Source organism: Cnephaeus nilssonii (assembly GCF_951640355.1).
Source record: "Cnephaeus nilssonii genome assembly, chromosome: 19".
NCBI lineage: Eukaryota > Metazoa > Chordata > Mammalia > Chiroptera > Vespertilionidae > Cnephaeus > Cnephaeus nilssonii.
In genome coordinates this window covers 10,176,610-10,194,637 of record NC_137090.1, presented here as the reverse complement: position 1 = coordinate 10,194,637, position 18,028 = coordinate 10,176,610, and the positions used below count along the sequence as shown (strand labels likewise).

General features: G+C 47.2%; 1 protein-coding gene across 8 annotated transcripts; it reads right to left on the bottom strand.

Moving 5' to 3' along the window:
* Positions 1–489: 489 nt before the first annotated feature.
* Positions 490–16,828, bottom strand: SNX11 (sorting nexin 11). Of its 8 annotated transcripts, XR_013815119.1 has the most exons (9): positions 16,413–16,828; positions 12,732–12,786; positions 12,196–12,282; positions 11,789–11,889; positions 10,456–10,551; positions 9,792–10,004; positions 9,044–9,119; positions 7,407–7,588; positions 3,229–5,856 (listed from the first exon to the last, which is right to left on the bottom strand). XR_013815119.1 is itself a non-coding variant. In XM_079799027.1 (8 exons), exons 2-8 carry the CDS (start codon positions 12,753–12,755, stop codon positions 842–844), a joined length of 609 nt encoding a protein of 202 aa, XP_079655153.1. In that variant the 5' UTR covers positions 12,756–12,786; positions 16,413–16,828; the 3' UTR covers positions 490–841. The 8 variants fall into 8 exon arrangements, 7 of the variants coding, with proteins under 7 accessions (XP_079655153.1, XP_079655154.1, XP_079655149.1 ...); XM_079799027.1 differs by lacking the exons at positions 3,229–5,856; positions 7,407–7,588 and adding an exon at positions 490–853; XM_079799028.1 differs by lacking the exon at positions 3,229–5,856 and having other exon boundaries at positions 6,579–7,588.
* Positions 16,829–18,028: the final 1,200 nt, after the last annotated feature.

The following is an 18,028-nucleotide window of genomic DNA, read 5'->3' as shown; positions in this document are numbered from 1 at the left end:
ATCTGCCTTTTACAGATAAATAATTTACACAGAACTTACTGACATCCACTGGATAATCTGACCTGGGGCTGGTACAGTTTGGCCTGTATTGTCCAAACTAATATCTGAGAATAATATCTGAGAATACTAAATACTCTGAAAGCAATCTTCCAGCTACATTTCATTAAAACTACATTTTTCTAGTGTGTTTTTTTTCCCTGTCATCCATATAGCAAAATAGCACAGACACTGTTTTGCAGTTACCTCAATATTAAATTTCCCGACACAACGGCCTGTTATATCTCTTAGAAGTCTGAATTTAATTCAAAACCAACTATATCTTTCCCTCTGGTGAATAAAAATGGGAAAGAGAATTCCTATTAAGTTTCATTTCCTAAACCCAGACAGTTTGATTCCATTTAAAGTGAAAGCAATGCCAAAAGGTAGCGGCTGATGAGATGTTTCAGATAGATATTTTTTCTAAACCTAATATGTAAGGAATCGCCTAGATTTCACATTAACTTTTTTTATTTTTTATTTTTTGCACTTTAGCTTGCTCAGTTGAACTACCTTATTTGTAACCAGTTAGTCTTGCCAAGTGGCAAAACTGAGGATCTGAAAGGTGGTGACTTCGACAAAAATCACACAGAATCTGCTGTAGACGAGGAAATGAAATGAAAGACTCTTTAAATTCTCAGTCTGCTGCGTTGCTTATTGAATCACTCAACAACCTATTGCAGTTACACACCTCCAGTGACACATTTTCAAAACCCACATTCCGTGCCGGTGACTTGCGACACCATAAAGCAGTGATGTCAATGCAAAAAGCAAGATGTGGGGTGGAGGGGACACACTCATGCCTTTAAAAAGCAGCCTGAAAAAGAAAAGAAAAAAAAGGAGTTGAAGCAAAGCTAGCATGAAAAAAAAAAGAAACCAAAGTATGTTATTTTCTGTTCTTCCTTGCATGTTAAGAACAAACAGTCAGATGTCAGGGACAGAGGTGCTTTAATCTTTGGCCAAAAAGCTCTCCCCACCAGGAATGGCGCTGATTTGCTAATTCCCAGAACACCAGCAAAATCGGTGGGGCTGACTTGAGAAAAAGCAGCCACTACACAGAGGATCATCCCTGCTACACAGCTCAGTGACGCAAACTAATTTTCTAGTGTGTGGATTACCATAGTCCCTTGTTCAGGCGTCCTCAAACTACGGCCCGCGGGCCACATGCGGGTGTTTTTGCCGTTTTGTTTTTTTACTTCAAAATAAGATATGTGCAGTGTGCAGAGGAATTGGTTCATAGTTTTTTTTTAAACTATAGCCCGGCCCTCCAACGGTCTGAGGGACAGTGAACTGGCCCCTGTTTAAAAAGTTTGAGGACGCCTGCCCGTGTTCCTCCCCTCCCTTCCCCTTCTGTCCAGTCATTTCATTTCCCATTTGAATTGACAGAAATTGGGTAGAGAGTTTGAAACGTACAACTAAAAAGAGATTTTTCTTCTTCGAGGGATTTGAATCATTCTCCCTATTTCCCTATCAAAAACTAACTGTTCAGAAAACAAGGTGGGTTTTTTCCTTTCTTTTTTCATTAGTATAAATCAATGGCCATTCTTTTGCAACCCTTTGGAATTCAATTAATACATTTTAAGATGTAGCCCATTTTATGCAAAAATCTCATATATATATATATATATTCCCCCAAAAAACTATTGTATTAGAGCAGTGGTTCTCAACCTTTTTAATGCCACGACCCTTTAATACAGTTCCTCATGTTGTGGTGACCCCCAACCATAAAATTATTTTCGTTGCTACTTCATAACTGTAATTTTGCTACTGTTATGAATCGTAATATAAATATCTGTGTTTTCCGATGGTCTTAGGCGACCCTGCTAGCGGTTCTCAACCTGTGGGTAGCTCTCCTGGTACGATGTCCCTTCTAATGAAGTCCTCTCCTCTGCGGGCCTGGTATCCAGGCAAACCCTGCCAACTAGGCTTTCTTTGCCTGACGCCCAGGCAGTTCTGAGGCCTGGGGTCTCTCGCTGCTTGTGGGGCTGGCCGGCTGTCAGCAGCTGTGTGTGTTCACTTCCCTCATGGGGCCCCCTCACACCCACCACCTCTCCACCTGGCAGAGTGCCACTGAGGGAAGCGTCTTTGTGGCCCTGAGCAATAATGTGCCACTTCCTCGCCGCCCGTGATGAGAGTACGTTCTGAGAGGCCGCGAGTGCTGGTCCTCAAGGGCATCTGGTCCCACTGCAGACACTCTTCACCTGATGGTGCGCAGCTGGCCACCTTTTAGCCCCCACATCTGATCCTGGAACAGAAAGCACACTTCACACGTTCCTTTCCCCCTCGATCAGACACTTGTCCAGCACTGTTCGGCCTGGAATCACCCAGGGGGCACACGCACACCACCGACCTTTACTGGAAGCCTCCTACAGTAAGCACCCTGGCTGGGCCTGTCGTAATACAGCCCCACCTCCGGAAAAGCACCTGGCATCCGGAGATTGGCGATCATTTCTTTTTTAAAATAATTCTTTATTGTTGAAAGTATTACGTATGTTCCCGTTTTTCCCCCACTGACCGCCTCCAGCCTGCCCCCTCCCCAGGCCTTCAGCACCCTATTGTCTGTGTCCATGGGTTGTGCATATATGCACACAACATCTTTGGCTGATTACCGCCCACCCGCCCACCCACCCACCTTTCCCAGCCCTCCCTCTGAGATTTGACAGTCTGTTTCCATGCTTGGCAATCATTTCTTTTTTAAAAAAAAAAATATATTTTATTGATATTTTTTAGAGAGAGAGGAAGGGAGAGGAATAGAGATGGAAACATTGATGAGAAGAAACATCATCCATCGGCTGCCTCCTGCATGCCCCTGACAGGGGATCAAGCCCACAATCTTGGCATGTGCCCCAACCAGATTCGAACCAGTGGCCTCTTGGTGCTGAGTACACCGCCGGGCTTGGCGATTATTTTTTTTTAACATTTCCAAGGCAATGCAGTGGAAGTTTGGGGGACAGAGAGGGCAAAACTTGGAGCTTATTGCTTCACTCTGTTAGTGCAGGGTTCGACCTGGCACAATTGACATTTTGGGCCAGGTAATTTTATGTTCAGCAGCATCCCTGGTCTCTAAACACTAGATACAAGTAATACTTCTCCCTGAGCCCCCCCGCCCCCCCCCGCCGCCCCATCCCAGCCTCCCCTCCCCCACCCCGCCCAGTTCTGACAAACAAAAATGTCCCCTGGAAACAAAATCACCCCTGGTTGAGAACCATGGTCTGGGGCATTTGGGTGTGCTTAGAACCAAGCATAGAGAAACTGCCCTGCCTGTTAGAAGTCTGTGCTTGAGCGACAGGCAGCAGCTTACGGCTAGGCTGGGCAGACAGAGTCTACGTGCCATGAATTCTTCAGGGTTTAAGAACAACCATCAAGCTTCTATGCTCCACAAACATCTTTGAGATTTGCTGGCCTGCACCACTGCGGATCTGCACTACAAAAATGATGTTTTCAGATGAATAAGCCCATGCATGCTGATTTAGAGCTGCATTACCCCCAATCTCGCAGCAGCTCAGTTTACTGTCCCTGTTTCCCTTTCCAGTGGCAGAAATCCCTGAAACTCTTGGTCAGGACCAAGTGGAATGCTGTGTACTACACTTCAGAGCAAGAAACACAGGTTCATAGAAACAAGCGCGGAAGACAGTTGCAGCTCACGGCGACTGCTCTGTTTCCCTCCGCCTCGCAGAGGGGGCTGGTGCAGTGCTCGCCGCAGTCCCCAGGCGGAAGTGAGGAGCGTCAGGACAGATTGGCATCTCGTGGTTGTGATTTTCCTGGTTCTTCATGTTAGTTTAGGGGAAAGTTTTCTCCGACAAATGACTCCCATGAGCTGTCAAGAGCCGAAAGAACAACCACAACACAACCAAAACCCACTGCCTTCTCAGGAGGCTAAGAGGAGGGGTCCAGTGCTTTTGTGTCTGCGCCTGCACAGGCCAGACAGGAGGGCCATCGCTGGCCCTGGTGCCAGCCAGAGCCCTGTCGATGCTGCCTCCCATGGGCCCTGAGTCTGAGGCACCTGGAAGGGTTATTAGCAGGATTGGAACTCATCCCTCTGCTGGGACTAGATCATAATTACAGTAATTTTCTAACAGAGCTCAGCAGTAGGACTGTTTAATCAGCATCTGACTCCCTTGTGCTCCCAGCCCTCATCACTCAAGGAGAGGAGTGGGATGGCTCTTAAAGAGACAGTGCTCGCCTTTCAGCATTTGGAACAGATGTGCCCTAATTGGTAGAATATATCTAAGTCTCGTATGGGCAGGTTGCACTGTCTCCAACAAACCGCCTCGGGCTCTCACTATCCTGGGCCTTCTGCTAGAGGGACTTGGGTGGGGATGTTGGTAGGCCTGGCTTCCCACTCCAACATGGCCACCAGGGAAGGGACATACACAGGGCTAGAGCGCTCGTGGAAGAACCTAAACTGCCTCCCTCTGCCCTAGCCGGTTTCACTCAGTGGGTAAGAGTGCTGGCCCACAGACTGAAGGGTCCTGGGTTCAATTCCAGTCAAGAACAATGTACTTCGGTTGCAGGCTCGATCCCCAGCCCTAGTCAGGGCTCATGTGGGAGGCAACCAATTGATGTCTTTCTCACATCAATGTTTCTCTCTGTCTCTCCCCCTCCCCTCCACTCTCTCTAAAAATCAGTGGGAAAATATCCTCAGGTGAGGATTAACAAAAAATGTTTAAAAACAAACAAAAAACCTGCCCCTTCCAAACAGATGGTATGAGGAAAAAAGTGGCTGGCTGAAAGGACAGGAAGGAGGGACCTGACAGCCACAGATAGTAACTGTGGCTGGTGGCTTCCCATAACCCGAAGATTACAGAAGCCTCTCCCGTTCCTGCCCTTTCAGGGGGGGGAATCCTTAGACTTTCAGGTGACCTGATTCTCCCTCTGGCTTTACCACCGCTCCCTCCTTATTCAGGCTCCCTTTCCCTGCTATGCAAGCACCTTGTTTTTTCCCTCCTTTGCTTGTGGAAGTGGACCAGGTCTCCCCTTAATGAAAAGTAAAATTATTCACTCTGTTCACTGCGTCAGGAGCACTGTCTCCTAAAGAGTGTGGCTCTTGTTATTCTTTTGAGTATAAATTACTCATACTTATTGGATCTTGAGAGTTGAGGTTCCAGCACTCCAGTTCCAAAGCCAGCCATGACTAAGGCGGAACTGATTTTACCCAAGTTATTTCTCTAGTAAGATGTTAGGACTGGCTCCTGCTGCCCTGTGGGAAGCCAGATGCGTGCGTACTTGGGCTTTGCAGCAGTTCCTGAAACAGCTCCTTAGAAGAGCTGAGGCAGGGAGGAGGAGAGAGAGAAGAGGTGGGTGGGGGGCTTCCAAATCGGTTAGGGCAGTGGTCGGCAAACTGCGGCTCAGGAGCCACATGTGGCTCGCAAGCCGCGGTTTGCCGCTCTGTTGACTAATGAGTTTGCCGACCACTGGGTTAAGGAAACCCTCAGGAAGGAAGGTACAGTGGTAAGAACAGGAACGGGGACACTCACCTACAGTTCAAAGGGTTACCTTGAGCTGGGCAACGTGCCCTCTACAGAGCCAAGTCCCTGCTGGCAGAGGGCCACCGGGAGGGGGGGCTTAGGATCAGCGCCCCAGCTCGACTGAGGAAGTCACTATCTCGCACGGCAGTGATTATCTGCTTGGCTTTAGCCGAGTCTCAGCTGGCTGCGCACACATAAATCCACAGATGCCACTCCAGCCGACGGAATGCTCCTGCGGCCTCCGAGAGGCAGGCCGGGAGCTGGTGTTGCCATTTCTACCTCCAGTCCCACCTTGCACCCTCCAGGCCCGCTGTCCTCCTCACCGGTAGATGTTAAGAATATTCAGCAAGAGCTAAGGCATATAAACAAATGCACAAGCTTAATGTCAAAAAGTCACGATCACCTCCCAAAGCTACCAGACAGGGTTCGAGTTGCCTAGGACTTGACGGTGTGGATCGAAGGCCTTAGCGGTCAGAAAACAGAACCGTGGAGGAGCTCTGATTTCTAAGATCAACTGACAAGAGAAGGGTGGTTTTTTTCTTTTGCTAGTAGTGGTTTAAGATTTTTTAAAAAAATCTGGGGGGTAGGGGGGGACACCTTGTCTTACAGAGCTTGGAAAAGACCTCTCACATGAATATATTCTACCATCATCTAAAAACATTTTTTTAAAAACCATGCTCAGCTCAACTCAAAAGTTTCCTCAGCTAGAACGGGAGTACAATACTTGCTCTGCCCTCCTCATTGGGCACCAAGGTCAAAAATGATGTATGTGAAACTTATGATTTTCATACAAGAAAATTCCCCCTCCCCCTCGACCCTCCTACACACATTTCCTCCCACCAAAGCAAACCAAACCCAAGAACTTGGGATCACTCATCCTGAGTAACAAATGACTGGACGTGGGCCATGGAAGTAGCTGTTGGAAGAAAGGTGACTGCATCAGGCATAGAACCTACCTCAATCCTGAATTCTAACAAAAAAAAATACTTCCTTTCTACAAAACAGCTCAGGAGGCCAGAGGTCGCCAGCCATGGGAACTAGCCCTGAGCACACACAGGGACAGAATACACCATGATAAAGGCAAATGGCATTGTCTGGATGAAGAACGAAATCCATTTTTGCTGTTTTTCTGCTAACTCCAGGCCTGTATTATTAGAAAAATTTTTCCATTCTTAGCACATCTCCTTCCATGGCCTACACTCAACTCTGCACCAGTGAGGGGATGGTGCGTGGCCTTAGATTAACTGAGGTGCTGTTATATACACTGCTGTTAATGGATCATTAAAAAAGCCAGGAGTCAGAAAAATTACATTCGTGTCTTTGAATGGCTCCTGCTGTCCCAGCAGCCTACCCTGCTGGCAGAACTAGCTGCTGAGCACCAACTCCAGACGAAAAGGGGCGAACAGAAGAAGGCTAACCCAGCTTGCTGTTTTTTGGCTGAGTAGGGAATTGACACAGACCACCTCCGGCTCCTGTCTGGAAGTTTTGAGATCAGAGAGCTTCAGGCACAGCTGGGTTCACAGCTGCACCATTTGGAGCATTGGACTCATTAATATTCATGAGTCATCCCCACCAATCAGCAGAACGGATGCCATTAGCTTAGCATCTGTCGGGTTTTTGTGAGGGTTGTGTATGGAGTTTTTTTTTTCCCCTTTTTAAATGAACTTCTTTTGACATTTTGGATTTGCCTCTGTAGGTTTTCTATACTCGCCTTGCTCTGCTGCATCATATAAAGGAGAGACTCGGGGGAGGTGGGCAGGAAAGAGGGATGAGTCCCAGCCAGGGCTTTGCATCTGCCTGTTGACAAACTTTATTTCTCTTGCAGCACCTGGCACCTCAGACAGGCTTCGAGGATGGGAGCAGCATCAGGTAAATTATACCTAACGAGGTTCATGCCCATACCTGTGAGAAGAGCTGGATCCTGGCTCTTTGGAAGACAGTCCTTCCTCCAGTAGTGAACTTGAGCTGCACTCACAATGCAGGAGCTGCAGTGCACAGCTCGGAACCATTATTTCCACGCTGATAAATTCATGATTTATGAAAGTAACTAGTGCCAGCCTTCATTCCCTCCTTCTCTGCTACAGCTTGTTAGACACAAATTGCAACAACAGTCTTAAATAGTTGAATTTTATTTCAGGCCAAAGCCCCTCAACTCTGAACTAAATGCCATGACAGTCCCACAGCACAGGCTGGTAAGAGAGCGCACAGAGGGATGGCCAGGAGGGAGGAGTGGGCGAGAGAACCACACACAAACCCAAGTGCAGAGCAATGCCGAATGCCAGCGGCACGCATCCCCTACCAGCTCTGGCTCTCAGCAGAGAGGAATTATGGTAGCAGGAGGGCAGAATGCCTCATTGTCTGAAGGAAGGCGCGTTGTTCCTCATCTCCATCCCTAGAGCCCTCTCTCCAGAAAGAAACAAAGCCCTTGCGCCCCATTGGACTGAACATATGGCCTCCCTGCAACACAGCAGAGGGACACTGTCGTGGCTGAAGCCCTGGGGCAGGAAGCTGTTGCTAAGGGGGAAAAGGGGCTTAGAAAAGAAAAGAGCTCATTCTACCCCTGCAAAGATGCTCCCGTCTCTGCTTTTTAACCAGAAGAGACAGTGGCAGCCCAGGACAACCTTTTCCAAAACAAAGCTCCCTGAGCTGTTTGCCCTTCCTCGGCTGCAAACAACCACTTCTCTTTTGTGGTGGCCATGACCTATTTAGTGGGTCTCAGGCCCCACACAGCCAGGCTGAGGTCTTGGAATATATAGGAAACCCTAGCGACAGGAGTCACAGCACCATTCCATTCAGTGGTATTAGTGGAGGAAAAGCAAGGAGGTGAGAGAATAAATACTCACCACCCTGTCCATGCAAGGAGGTAGGCAAGAGGCCAGCCTCCCAGAATCAAAGTGCTGCAGCAAAACAGAGCCAGTGGGAATACACCTACACAAGCATTTCTGTTGGGACGGTATTCCGGATGGCAGCTTAAAATCCGCAACTTACAGATCCCCCAAACTAGTAACCCGAGGCAGTGCTCATGGGCCCATTAACAAACATCTAAAGAAACTCAGCTCCCAAGAGTGTAAACATGGGACTCTCTTCAAAAGCAACAGCCCCTGGATCTCGTGCTTAACTTACAAACATGTGCATACGGTTTATTCCCATGGAGGACTTTAAGGAGTTGTCGTGACCAACCTCTATGCAACCAACCTGAGCAGAGGCAACTGTAAAACACAAAGTAGCCCAACCTCCCCAACTGCCCTGGGCCCATCCAATCCCACCCAAGTGCCTGCATCTCCCTGCCTGCATCTTCTCTGTCCACTTCAGAGCAGAACCCCCAGAGCTCAGACCAGAGCTCACTTTTCTAAAACTGTTTCTAACTGACTAGGATCCAAAGGTACAGCATGGTCCCCTCCCAAAGACCTCCTCACAGGCGGAGGAGCACAGGGTCCTTCATCGGGTCTTGCAAAATCACAGCATGATGGTGAGGTAGGGGGAAGGAGAGGGGGGCTTTCCCAGGAAGGAGCCTCAGAGTCAACAACAGGAGCCCACACCTCAAAATGGTCCTTTTCTTCCTCAGGAGGCGGTGAGGGAGAACTCCTCCTGCCCGATCTTGGAAAAAAGCAGCAACTGGAAAAGTGGGAAAGGGAAAAGAAAGGACAGATAAGCAAAATGAGTGGATAAACAAGTGAAGACAAACAAAAGAATGGATTATTAGTCAGCCATAAAAAGGAATTAAGTACTGATACACACTACAAAATGGATGAACCTTGAAAATATACTAAACAAAAGGATGTCCAGAATAGGTAAATCCAGAGACACAGAAAGTAGATGAGTAGTTGCCAGGAACAAGGGGTTGGGGAAAATGGGGAGTCATGCTAATGGGTACAAGGTTTCTATTGGGGTGATGAAAATGTTCTAAAATTAACTATGGTGATTAATAGTTGCACAACTTTGTTGAATGAACAAAAACTACTGAATTGTACTAGTACACTAAAATGGTGAAATTTATGGGATGTGAACTATTTCTCAATAAAGTTATTTTAAGGGCAGGGGGGAGGTAAAGGACATAAGAAAGCCTTCTCTTCTTTCTCCCCAGGTTTCTATAAGAGAGCCTGCTACCCAGGGATGGGTAACACCGTCCCTTGTGTTAGAATAAGAGAACCGCACAGGAGGAGGAGAAGGCCTCTTCTGAAAGACTACCAATGCTGTGCCTTTACTTTCTCTGTCCAATGGACACCTCACTGACCCAGGTTACAGTAACCCTAGCTCCCAATGTCTCAAAGAAGAGAGCTTTGTTACCTCTTGGGCTGGTCTCCTTTAGCCAGGTGAGAAGAGCCCTGCCTCTCTTCCTGGGCCCAGCCACAGTTTGACATAGCATAGCGAAGAATGGCATCAGACACGGTCGTGCGGCTTTGGCCCTGGACACACGCTTCTATCTCAGGCACCGAAAGCTGGCTTTGCAGGAAGAGGTGTAACTGGCTGTCTGACAGGAGGACAACACTCTGCAGGACCCTGGGGCAAACACAGGTAGGACAACACCCGGCATCACCCTAAAGCTTTGTTCTCCCCAACCCCATCTTCTTTTTCTTTTCTTTTTTAATGTCTTTTTATTGATTTCAGAGAGGAAGGGAAAGGGAGAAAGAGAGAGAAACACAATGATGAGAATCATTGGTCGGCTGCCTCCTGCACGCCCCACCCTGGGGATCAAGCCTGCAACCTGGGCATGTGCCCTGACTGGGAATCGAACCGAGACCTCCTGGTTTATAAGTCGACGCTCAACCACTGAGTCACACCGGCCAGGCCCCAACCCCATCTTCTGTAGGGCTCTGGCTTGAGTGAGCATGAAGAGTACAAGAAAAGGGTCTACCCCAAATGTATGTTCAATGCGCCATCCTGCCTGTCACCTTCCCTGCTCCCTGTCCCTACCTCAGAAGGCAAGGGCTAGCCTGCCATGTTCACTCACTTTTCGAGGAAGTGCTGCAGACCTTGTCGTCGCTTCTCAATGAACTCATCTGAGCTGCCAAAGAAGGTTGACTTCCCAGGAAGTTCAGGTACAGGCCTGTGGAGTCACATAATGTAACACACAAGATAAGTGTAACATGCAAGACAGTCATATCAGCCCTGATCAAGGACATCCCCTAAAAAGAGACACAAATGAATACAAATAGCTTTTAATAAGGTGGCAAGGGTGGGAAGCTAACAATGACTCACTGCATACCACGTTTCAAGCACTACGCTAAATGTTTTACAAACCTTATCTCACTAATCCTTCCAAACTCCATGAGAAAGATATTAGTGTCCTCATTTTACTAGCAAGGAAAAGAATCAGAGCAGCTGAGAAAATTTCCCAGTGCCATACAGTTAATAAGCAACAGAGCTGGTATTTGAATCAAATCTATAGCTTCAAAACTCCATGCTACTGCCCAGCCTGTGTTGCCCGGTGGTTGAGCGTCGACCCATGAACTAAGAGATCACCTGTTCAATTCCTGGTCAGAGCACATGCCTGGGTTGCAGGCTCAATCCCCATTAGGGGGCGTGCAGGAAGCAGTCAATCTATGCTTCACTCTCCCATCAATGTTTCTCTTTCCTCTTTCTAAAAATCAATAAAAAATATTTTAAAATAGTTAAAACAGCCCTCACCGGTTTGGCTCAGTGGATAGAGCGTCAGCCCGTGGATTGAAGGTTCCCAGGTTCAATTCCAGTCAAGGGCACATAACTTGGTTGCAGGCTCGATCCCTAGCTCAGATCCCCAGCCCCGGTCGGATGCGTGCAAGGAGGCAACCAACCCATGTGTCTCTATCACATTGATGTTTCTCTCTCTCTCTCTCTCTCTGTCTCTCCACTTCCCTTCCACTCTCTCTAAAAAAATCAATGGGAAAATATTCTCGGGTGAGGATTAACAACAACAACAACAACAACAAAAAACAGCAAGGCTAGAGGTGCCCAACTTTTCAGGGGAATTTCCAACAGGCTTATGAAGGCCTGACCCATGACAATGGCCTCATCAGTCCCACAAGGTAATTAACTGGCTAGGTCATCAACAGGCGTCACCAGAGCACTCAGTGACCATTCTGTGGTGGAATCACTATTCTAAATTGTCTTCAGTCAAAAAACTAGAAATAAGAACTCTGTTCGTTACTTTTTTTCACTAATTTGAAAACATAATTTAAGAACAGATTTCTCAATGTCCTTAGTGCCTGGCATGTTGCCACGTTTTCCTCATTGTAAATGCTAACCCCCAAGTAAGTACCTAAAAAGCCAGTCTCAGACCCGAGAAGGAAGCAGAGCAGACTCACACTAAACCGGCGTTTCTCTGTAGCTGCTTTCTCAGCCACACGAACTCACGGTAGCGGCGACGCACACAGGATGTCTTGGCAGTGAAGGCCTTGCTGTTGGTCTACAGGAGAAAGTACATGAAAAGGATTTAATGGGGAAAGACCAGTATCACACGAACTCCCCGTCATCACTCTCACGGAGGATCTAAGCCACTAGGCCACAGTCCTGATCAGGGCCTCCAACTAGAGCAAGATGCCACCAGGCAGCCTGCAATCAACTCTCGGGCATACCCCAAGCTCTTGTTCCTCTCCTCCCTCCTTTTCTTCTGTCTCAGGCCTGTCAAAACATCCACAAACAAGTTCTGTCTCAGCACTGTCCCTCAGCCCTGGCAAATGTTGATCCCAATACAGAAGTTTGATGCACTTACGTGGAGGAAGATCTTATAATCTACGTAAGAATTCCAGGAGCCCTCATTCTGCACACGGGGGTCCTGAACACGCACAGTGATCACCTCCTGGAGGCAAGAAATGCTCCTTCAGCTTCAGCTCAATCATACAGTACGGCAGCTTTGACAACTCAGGTTGCCAGATTTTTTCCAAACAGACAGCACCAACTTTCATTCATTTGTTCATTTATTCATTAAATTCAACAAATTTATTGACCCATCATGTGTCAGGCACTTTTCTAAGACACTGAGGGTAGAACATGAACAAGAGACAAAAAGTCTTGCCCTCATGTAGCTTACATTCTAGTATAGTGTAAGAAATGGAAAAGTTAGTCAAAATGGAATCTCATTTCCCAGAAATGCCTTTACTACTGATTTCCGTCTCCTGGTTTTATTTTGAGCTCATCAGAACCACCTAGGTATTACTGTCAGAAAGATACCACGAAGCAATGATTTGCACCTTTCCCCAAATCCCCTCAAACTTTTACCCACCTGTTCTGTGGAGACCACATGCTTACCTCCTGCTCTTGGTTCTCCAACATCCTACATCAAAAGTCCATTGGAAGAAAACATCTGATGAGATACAAATGACACGGGAACAATCATGGTTAGTGTGCTTCTATTCTTATCACTCTTTTTTTTTTTAAATATATATTTTATTGATTTTTTTACAGAGAGGAAGGGAGAGGGATAGAGAGTTAGAAACATCGATCAGCTGCCTCCTGCACATCCCCTACTGGGGATGTGCCCACAACCAAGGTACATGCCCTTGACCGGAATCGAACCTGTGACCTTTCAGTCCGCAGGCTGACACTCTATCCACTGAGCCAAACCAGTTAGGGCAATTCTTATCACTCTTTACCAGGGAAAAACCCTGAAAAACTTCAATCGACCCTCCTGGGGAAAACCTGGCACCTTTTTTCATTCGTACGTACAACTTAAGAGGAAGTAAAGAAATTCCACCACATGAGCTCTATTACAGCTACAAGTCCTGGGGGATTTGCCTCCCTTTTAAAACCATGGCCAAAACCCTTAAGGAGGCCACCTCTAGCCAAAGCATGTTTGGGTCTGTGCAGTGTTCACCTCAAGCAACAAGATTCCATTGGAAACCCTTTCTGCCTGAAGACTGCAGGCAAAGCAGTGTCTTGTGGGGGCACACAGCACAGCTGTGCGAGGGAGCCTAACATCGCCCCCTCCTGGCTGTCTGGAGACAGCCAAACCCCACAAAACAGCAGTGCTCCTAAGTCTTTGTCTTGCTAACTCCAGTCACCTCCCCAGAGATAAATCAGAGCTGGAAAGCAACCGGAGCACCAGAATGGGTTGCCCAGTGTTGATTTTCCCCTATCTAATCTGTTCTCCAGAACCCAAGCCAATGGTTCTAATTATTTCCTTGCTGGACATGTACCTCTGCCCAAACACCCCACAGCTGCACAGGTCGACTCAGGATGTTTTCACTCCTTTGTAAAGATTCATTAAAGCCCAAGCTGCCGATTTCCCCCAGTGCGGCAGTTTGCCTGTGCAGCGACATCGCCCACTCCGACAAGGGGGCTGTGAAAGTTGCAGCACAGGGTTACTCAAGTCCAAAGGGGCCCATGATGTCACCTTCTGTTAAAATACAGCACTAATCTTATTACTCCAAGAACCACTCCCACAGCATCCACCCTGGCTGCCACCTGCACCCCCTTCTCCCCTCTTAAGAGCGGAACAATAAGGTTTAATTTCCCTTTTCAATTTACCTTGAAATGAAAACTGACTTCAGCCAATACGTACTGCCAACAAATGATCCCGGCTGGCTCCTGGGGAAACATGACTATCTCTAAGCTCTCCCTCTCCTCCCCCCATGCCCGTTCGCACCCACTCATTTTTACATTCCCACAATTAATTTTAAACACATTCCCTTGTTAGTTCTGCCTTACCATTAGAAGAGTGTATAATGAGTTTCCTTCTATCTTATGTTTTGCTAACACAAGGCAAATGTTTCAGGAGAAGGGAAACTCATTTGCACCACAAAATTTGCAGAGCAAACAGCTTTTCCAATTATTTCCAGTATACCAGGTCTCTCCACACACAGACACTGCAGTACTCAGAGACAAAACTGCATGGCATGTGACAAAATTGGGCTACACCACCGAGCCAACCGAAGGTTTTATGATGGCAATACCATCTTAAACGGTATTCTTGCTGACAACCTGATTTTTCATCTGATGCAGGCACCATTGCAAAGGGGTTCTGAACGGAAAGGTAGGTGATGCCAATGCCATTACAACTGATGTACAAAATCTCGATGTAAGTAGTCAAATGCCTGTGACCGAAAAGGCCAACTCCCTGTGACCAATTAATCTCCTCAGATTTAAAAATATTTCTCTCTCTTTTCTTTTCAGGCATTTGGTAAACTGCCAGCACAGGAGCAGAGTTAAAAGAGTCTGAAATGTCTTTGCACAAAAGTAACAACAGGAAAGACAATGCCAGGGAAACCATAGCCATCCACAAGCTCGGCGGAGCTCAAACATCTCCTGTGCCTTGAAAGGTTTGCCAAAGTAAGGACTATAATTGAGCAACTAAACGGTCATCACTCTTGGACTCAAGAAGAGCTTGCACCACCCCCATGTGCAAGTTCCTCTCCTTTCCTTTGGGGCTAATACCACTTAGAAACAAACAGCTATAAACTGGCTTTAAAAAAAAAAATCCAAAGATGCTGTGTACTTGAATCTAAAATGTGAAGGGCACTAAGAAAGTTTCCATTGTAACTTTCCTAAAAACACACTGGAACAGCCCGGCTGTGGTGGCTTAGTGGATTGAGTGTCATCCCATGGACCAAAAGGTCCTGGGTTCGATTCCCAGTCAGGGAATTGAATCCTGGGTTTCAAGCTCGATCATGAGGCAACCAATCAATGAGTCTCTCTCATCATTGATATTTCTATCTCTCCCCCCCTCTCCCTTCCTCTCTGAAATCAATAAAAATATTTAAAAAACACACACTGGAATAAATACAAAAACCTAGACTTCAAGTAATAACTTCTAGCAACTACTATTCTCATTAGCTTCCTCCCCATAATGCCACTCCTCAGAAGGAAATGAAGCTCAGTTCTTTGGAGGGGAAAAGGGAAGTAAACTTTAGCTCTATGATCTGGGAGATGGATCCAAATAAGAATAGAGTCCGTGATTATCTCAGCTACTTATGCAACTCAGTGCTAACTCCATTTCTTGGGTCCATTCAATCACATCTGAAGTTTCCTTTACTTTCTCCACCTGTACCAGCACCAAGACCTCCAGCGAGAACCCAGCTGTTTGCTGTTTACCAAGCAGATTCTTTGTAAAGCTTTCCAATGTCATAACAATGCCAGGCTTTGGTGCCACCATTTTCACGCCCATTTACACTACTTCAAGAGATAGGTTAAGAAACCAATCAGGTGGTAAAAGTATACTGAGCCACGGAGACTTCCATCCCTTCTAACTCATGCTAGAGCCAGCGGGCAACTCACAAAGCTCTTCTTCCTGAACACCCACAGGTGGTAGAAGCAGCCTCCCCGGTCAGACCAACCTCCGTGCGTTCTCAACCAACCAGCTGTGCTCCATTCTTGTGTCCCTCTGCCATTTGCCAATCCTTCCACTTAGGAGGTAAGTCACAAAGACGACCACAATCTAAAATACTTGCCAATACCCCTAGTCCTAACCGTTTGGGTAAATGTCCCCAAACTTGTTTATCCCGGCCACATCCTCCCCCCCCCCTCCCCCCGCTCCGCATTCTTAACCACCTAGGAGCAAAGGGCCACACAGTCTTTCCTTGGAGAGTGGGAAGGAAAGATGCTTTATACTTCTTTAAAAATAAATAGAAGGCCCTGGCGGGCTAGCTCAGTTGGTTACCTGATATGCCAAGGTTTCGGGTTCCATCCCAGCGTCAGGGCACATACAAGAAACAAGCAGTGAAAGTATAAACAAGGAGAACAAAGTGATGTTTCTTTCTCTCTCAAATCAATAATAATAATAATAAATGGAAAAGCTGGGTTTCCTTCCCTGGATCCCGAGCAAGTACCAGCCTTTATTCCAGAAGGTGACAGTCCCTAGGAAGTTAAGCGAAGTCCCCATCCCACGCGCCATTACTGACGCTTAAACCCGCAGCCTTCACCTGAGTAGGACCTGCCTCCCCCCACCCCCACCGCCTCCACGCGGCCCGGCCCGGCCCGCCCACGCCCCCTCACCTGAGAGCAGCACCCACTCGCCACCGCGCCAGCGCCCCACCATAGAGCCGGCCTCCGCTTCTCCTTCCGGGTGAGTGCCGGTACCCCAGTGCACGACGGGAGGCAGCGCCCGCCACTCCAATCCCCGGGGCCCAGGGCGCCCCGCCCCTGCAGGCCCGGGCTCTTAGAGGCGATCCCGCTTCCCCGGAGGCGCGCTCGGTTCCACCCAGGCCCTGGCGGCAGGCGGGGACCCCGAACCATTCACTCCGGGTGCTGTCGTGGGGACGCCGGTGAGGGGCGACCCAGGGGTTCTGAAGCGCCATCCAGGGCCGTGTCCCGCCCATCGTCGCCAGGCCAGCCAATCAGCGGCCAGGGAGCTTCCTTAAAGGTCTAAAAAGAGGGGTCCCGGGAGCCGGGGGGACCAGAGGCGGCTGTCACCGAGCTTTCCGTTCTGCAAAGCGTGGTCTTGAGTGTGGGAGGGTCGGGGAAGACAGCGCCCCGTTTCCTGGAGCCTCGCAACGTCCCGAGGGTCCGCAGTGGACCCGGTAGAGTTATCAAGAAGCCCGGGACTCGGGTTCGTCAAACCACAGGTTGTCGGTGCGAAAACCCGGACTCAGATGGTTCAGCCACACACGTTTCACTCGCCGACACAAGCCCAAAGAAGCATGGTGCTGCGAGTTAGGGAGAAAGAACAATCCGTTGAATGTGATCAAGACTTTTTTATGTTGTTGAAATGTTTTTTAACTACCAGTTTAACGATTATGTTAGCAAAGATAATATCCAGGAAAAAGTGAAGGTCACCAAAACAAGCTCTGGAGCTAAGTGCTAGGTACTAGACCCAGCATCACACTGACCCTGTGGCCTTGAGCTGGTGGTCCTAAATCTTTGCAAGTCTTAATTTCCTCATCTCTTAAGGTGAAGATTAGTGACATACTTCAGAGCAGCTTTTCTCAAACTTGTTGATCTCCGGATTCCTTTACATTCTTAAAAATCATTCAAGACCCCAAGGAGCTTTCGTTTATGTGGGATATTCACCAAGTTAGAAATTAAAATGGAGAAATTTAAAAGCATGTTTTTGGGGGGTGGTGAACACACAATACAGATGATGTATTATAGAATTGTATACCTGAAACCTATGTAATTTTATTAACAAATGTCACTTCAATACATTTAATTAAAAAATTTAAACACTTATTAATTAACCTAAACCAATAATAATAAACCATTACATGTAAAGATAATATATTTTATGAACTATAACTACACTTGTTAATAATTATCGAGTAGAGTGACATTGTATTACAATTTTGCAAATTTCTTTAATGTCTGGCTTAATAGAAGACAGCTGAATTCTCTGCTTCCCCATTTTCTGTTGTACTATATTATTTTGGTCTAGAAAATGAAGAAAATCCTGTCTCATGGATTTTTTAGCCTTCTCTGACTATTGTGGATACCTTTCTTTGATACTAGCAAAACTCAACAAATGGTAGTCTCTTTTTTTTTTAAGATTTTTTTTTTCCAAATATATTTTATTGATTTTTTACAGAGAGGAAGAGAGAGGGATAGAGAGTTAGAAACATCGATGAGAGAGAAACATCAATCAGCTGCCTCCTGCACACCCCCTACTGGGGATGTGC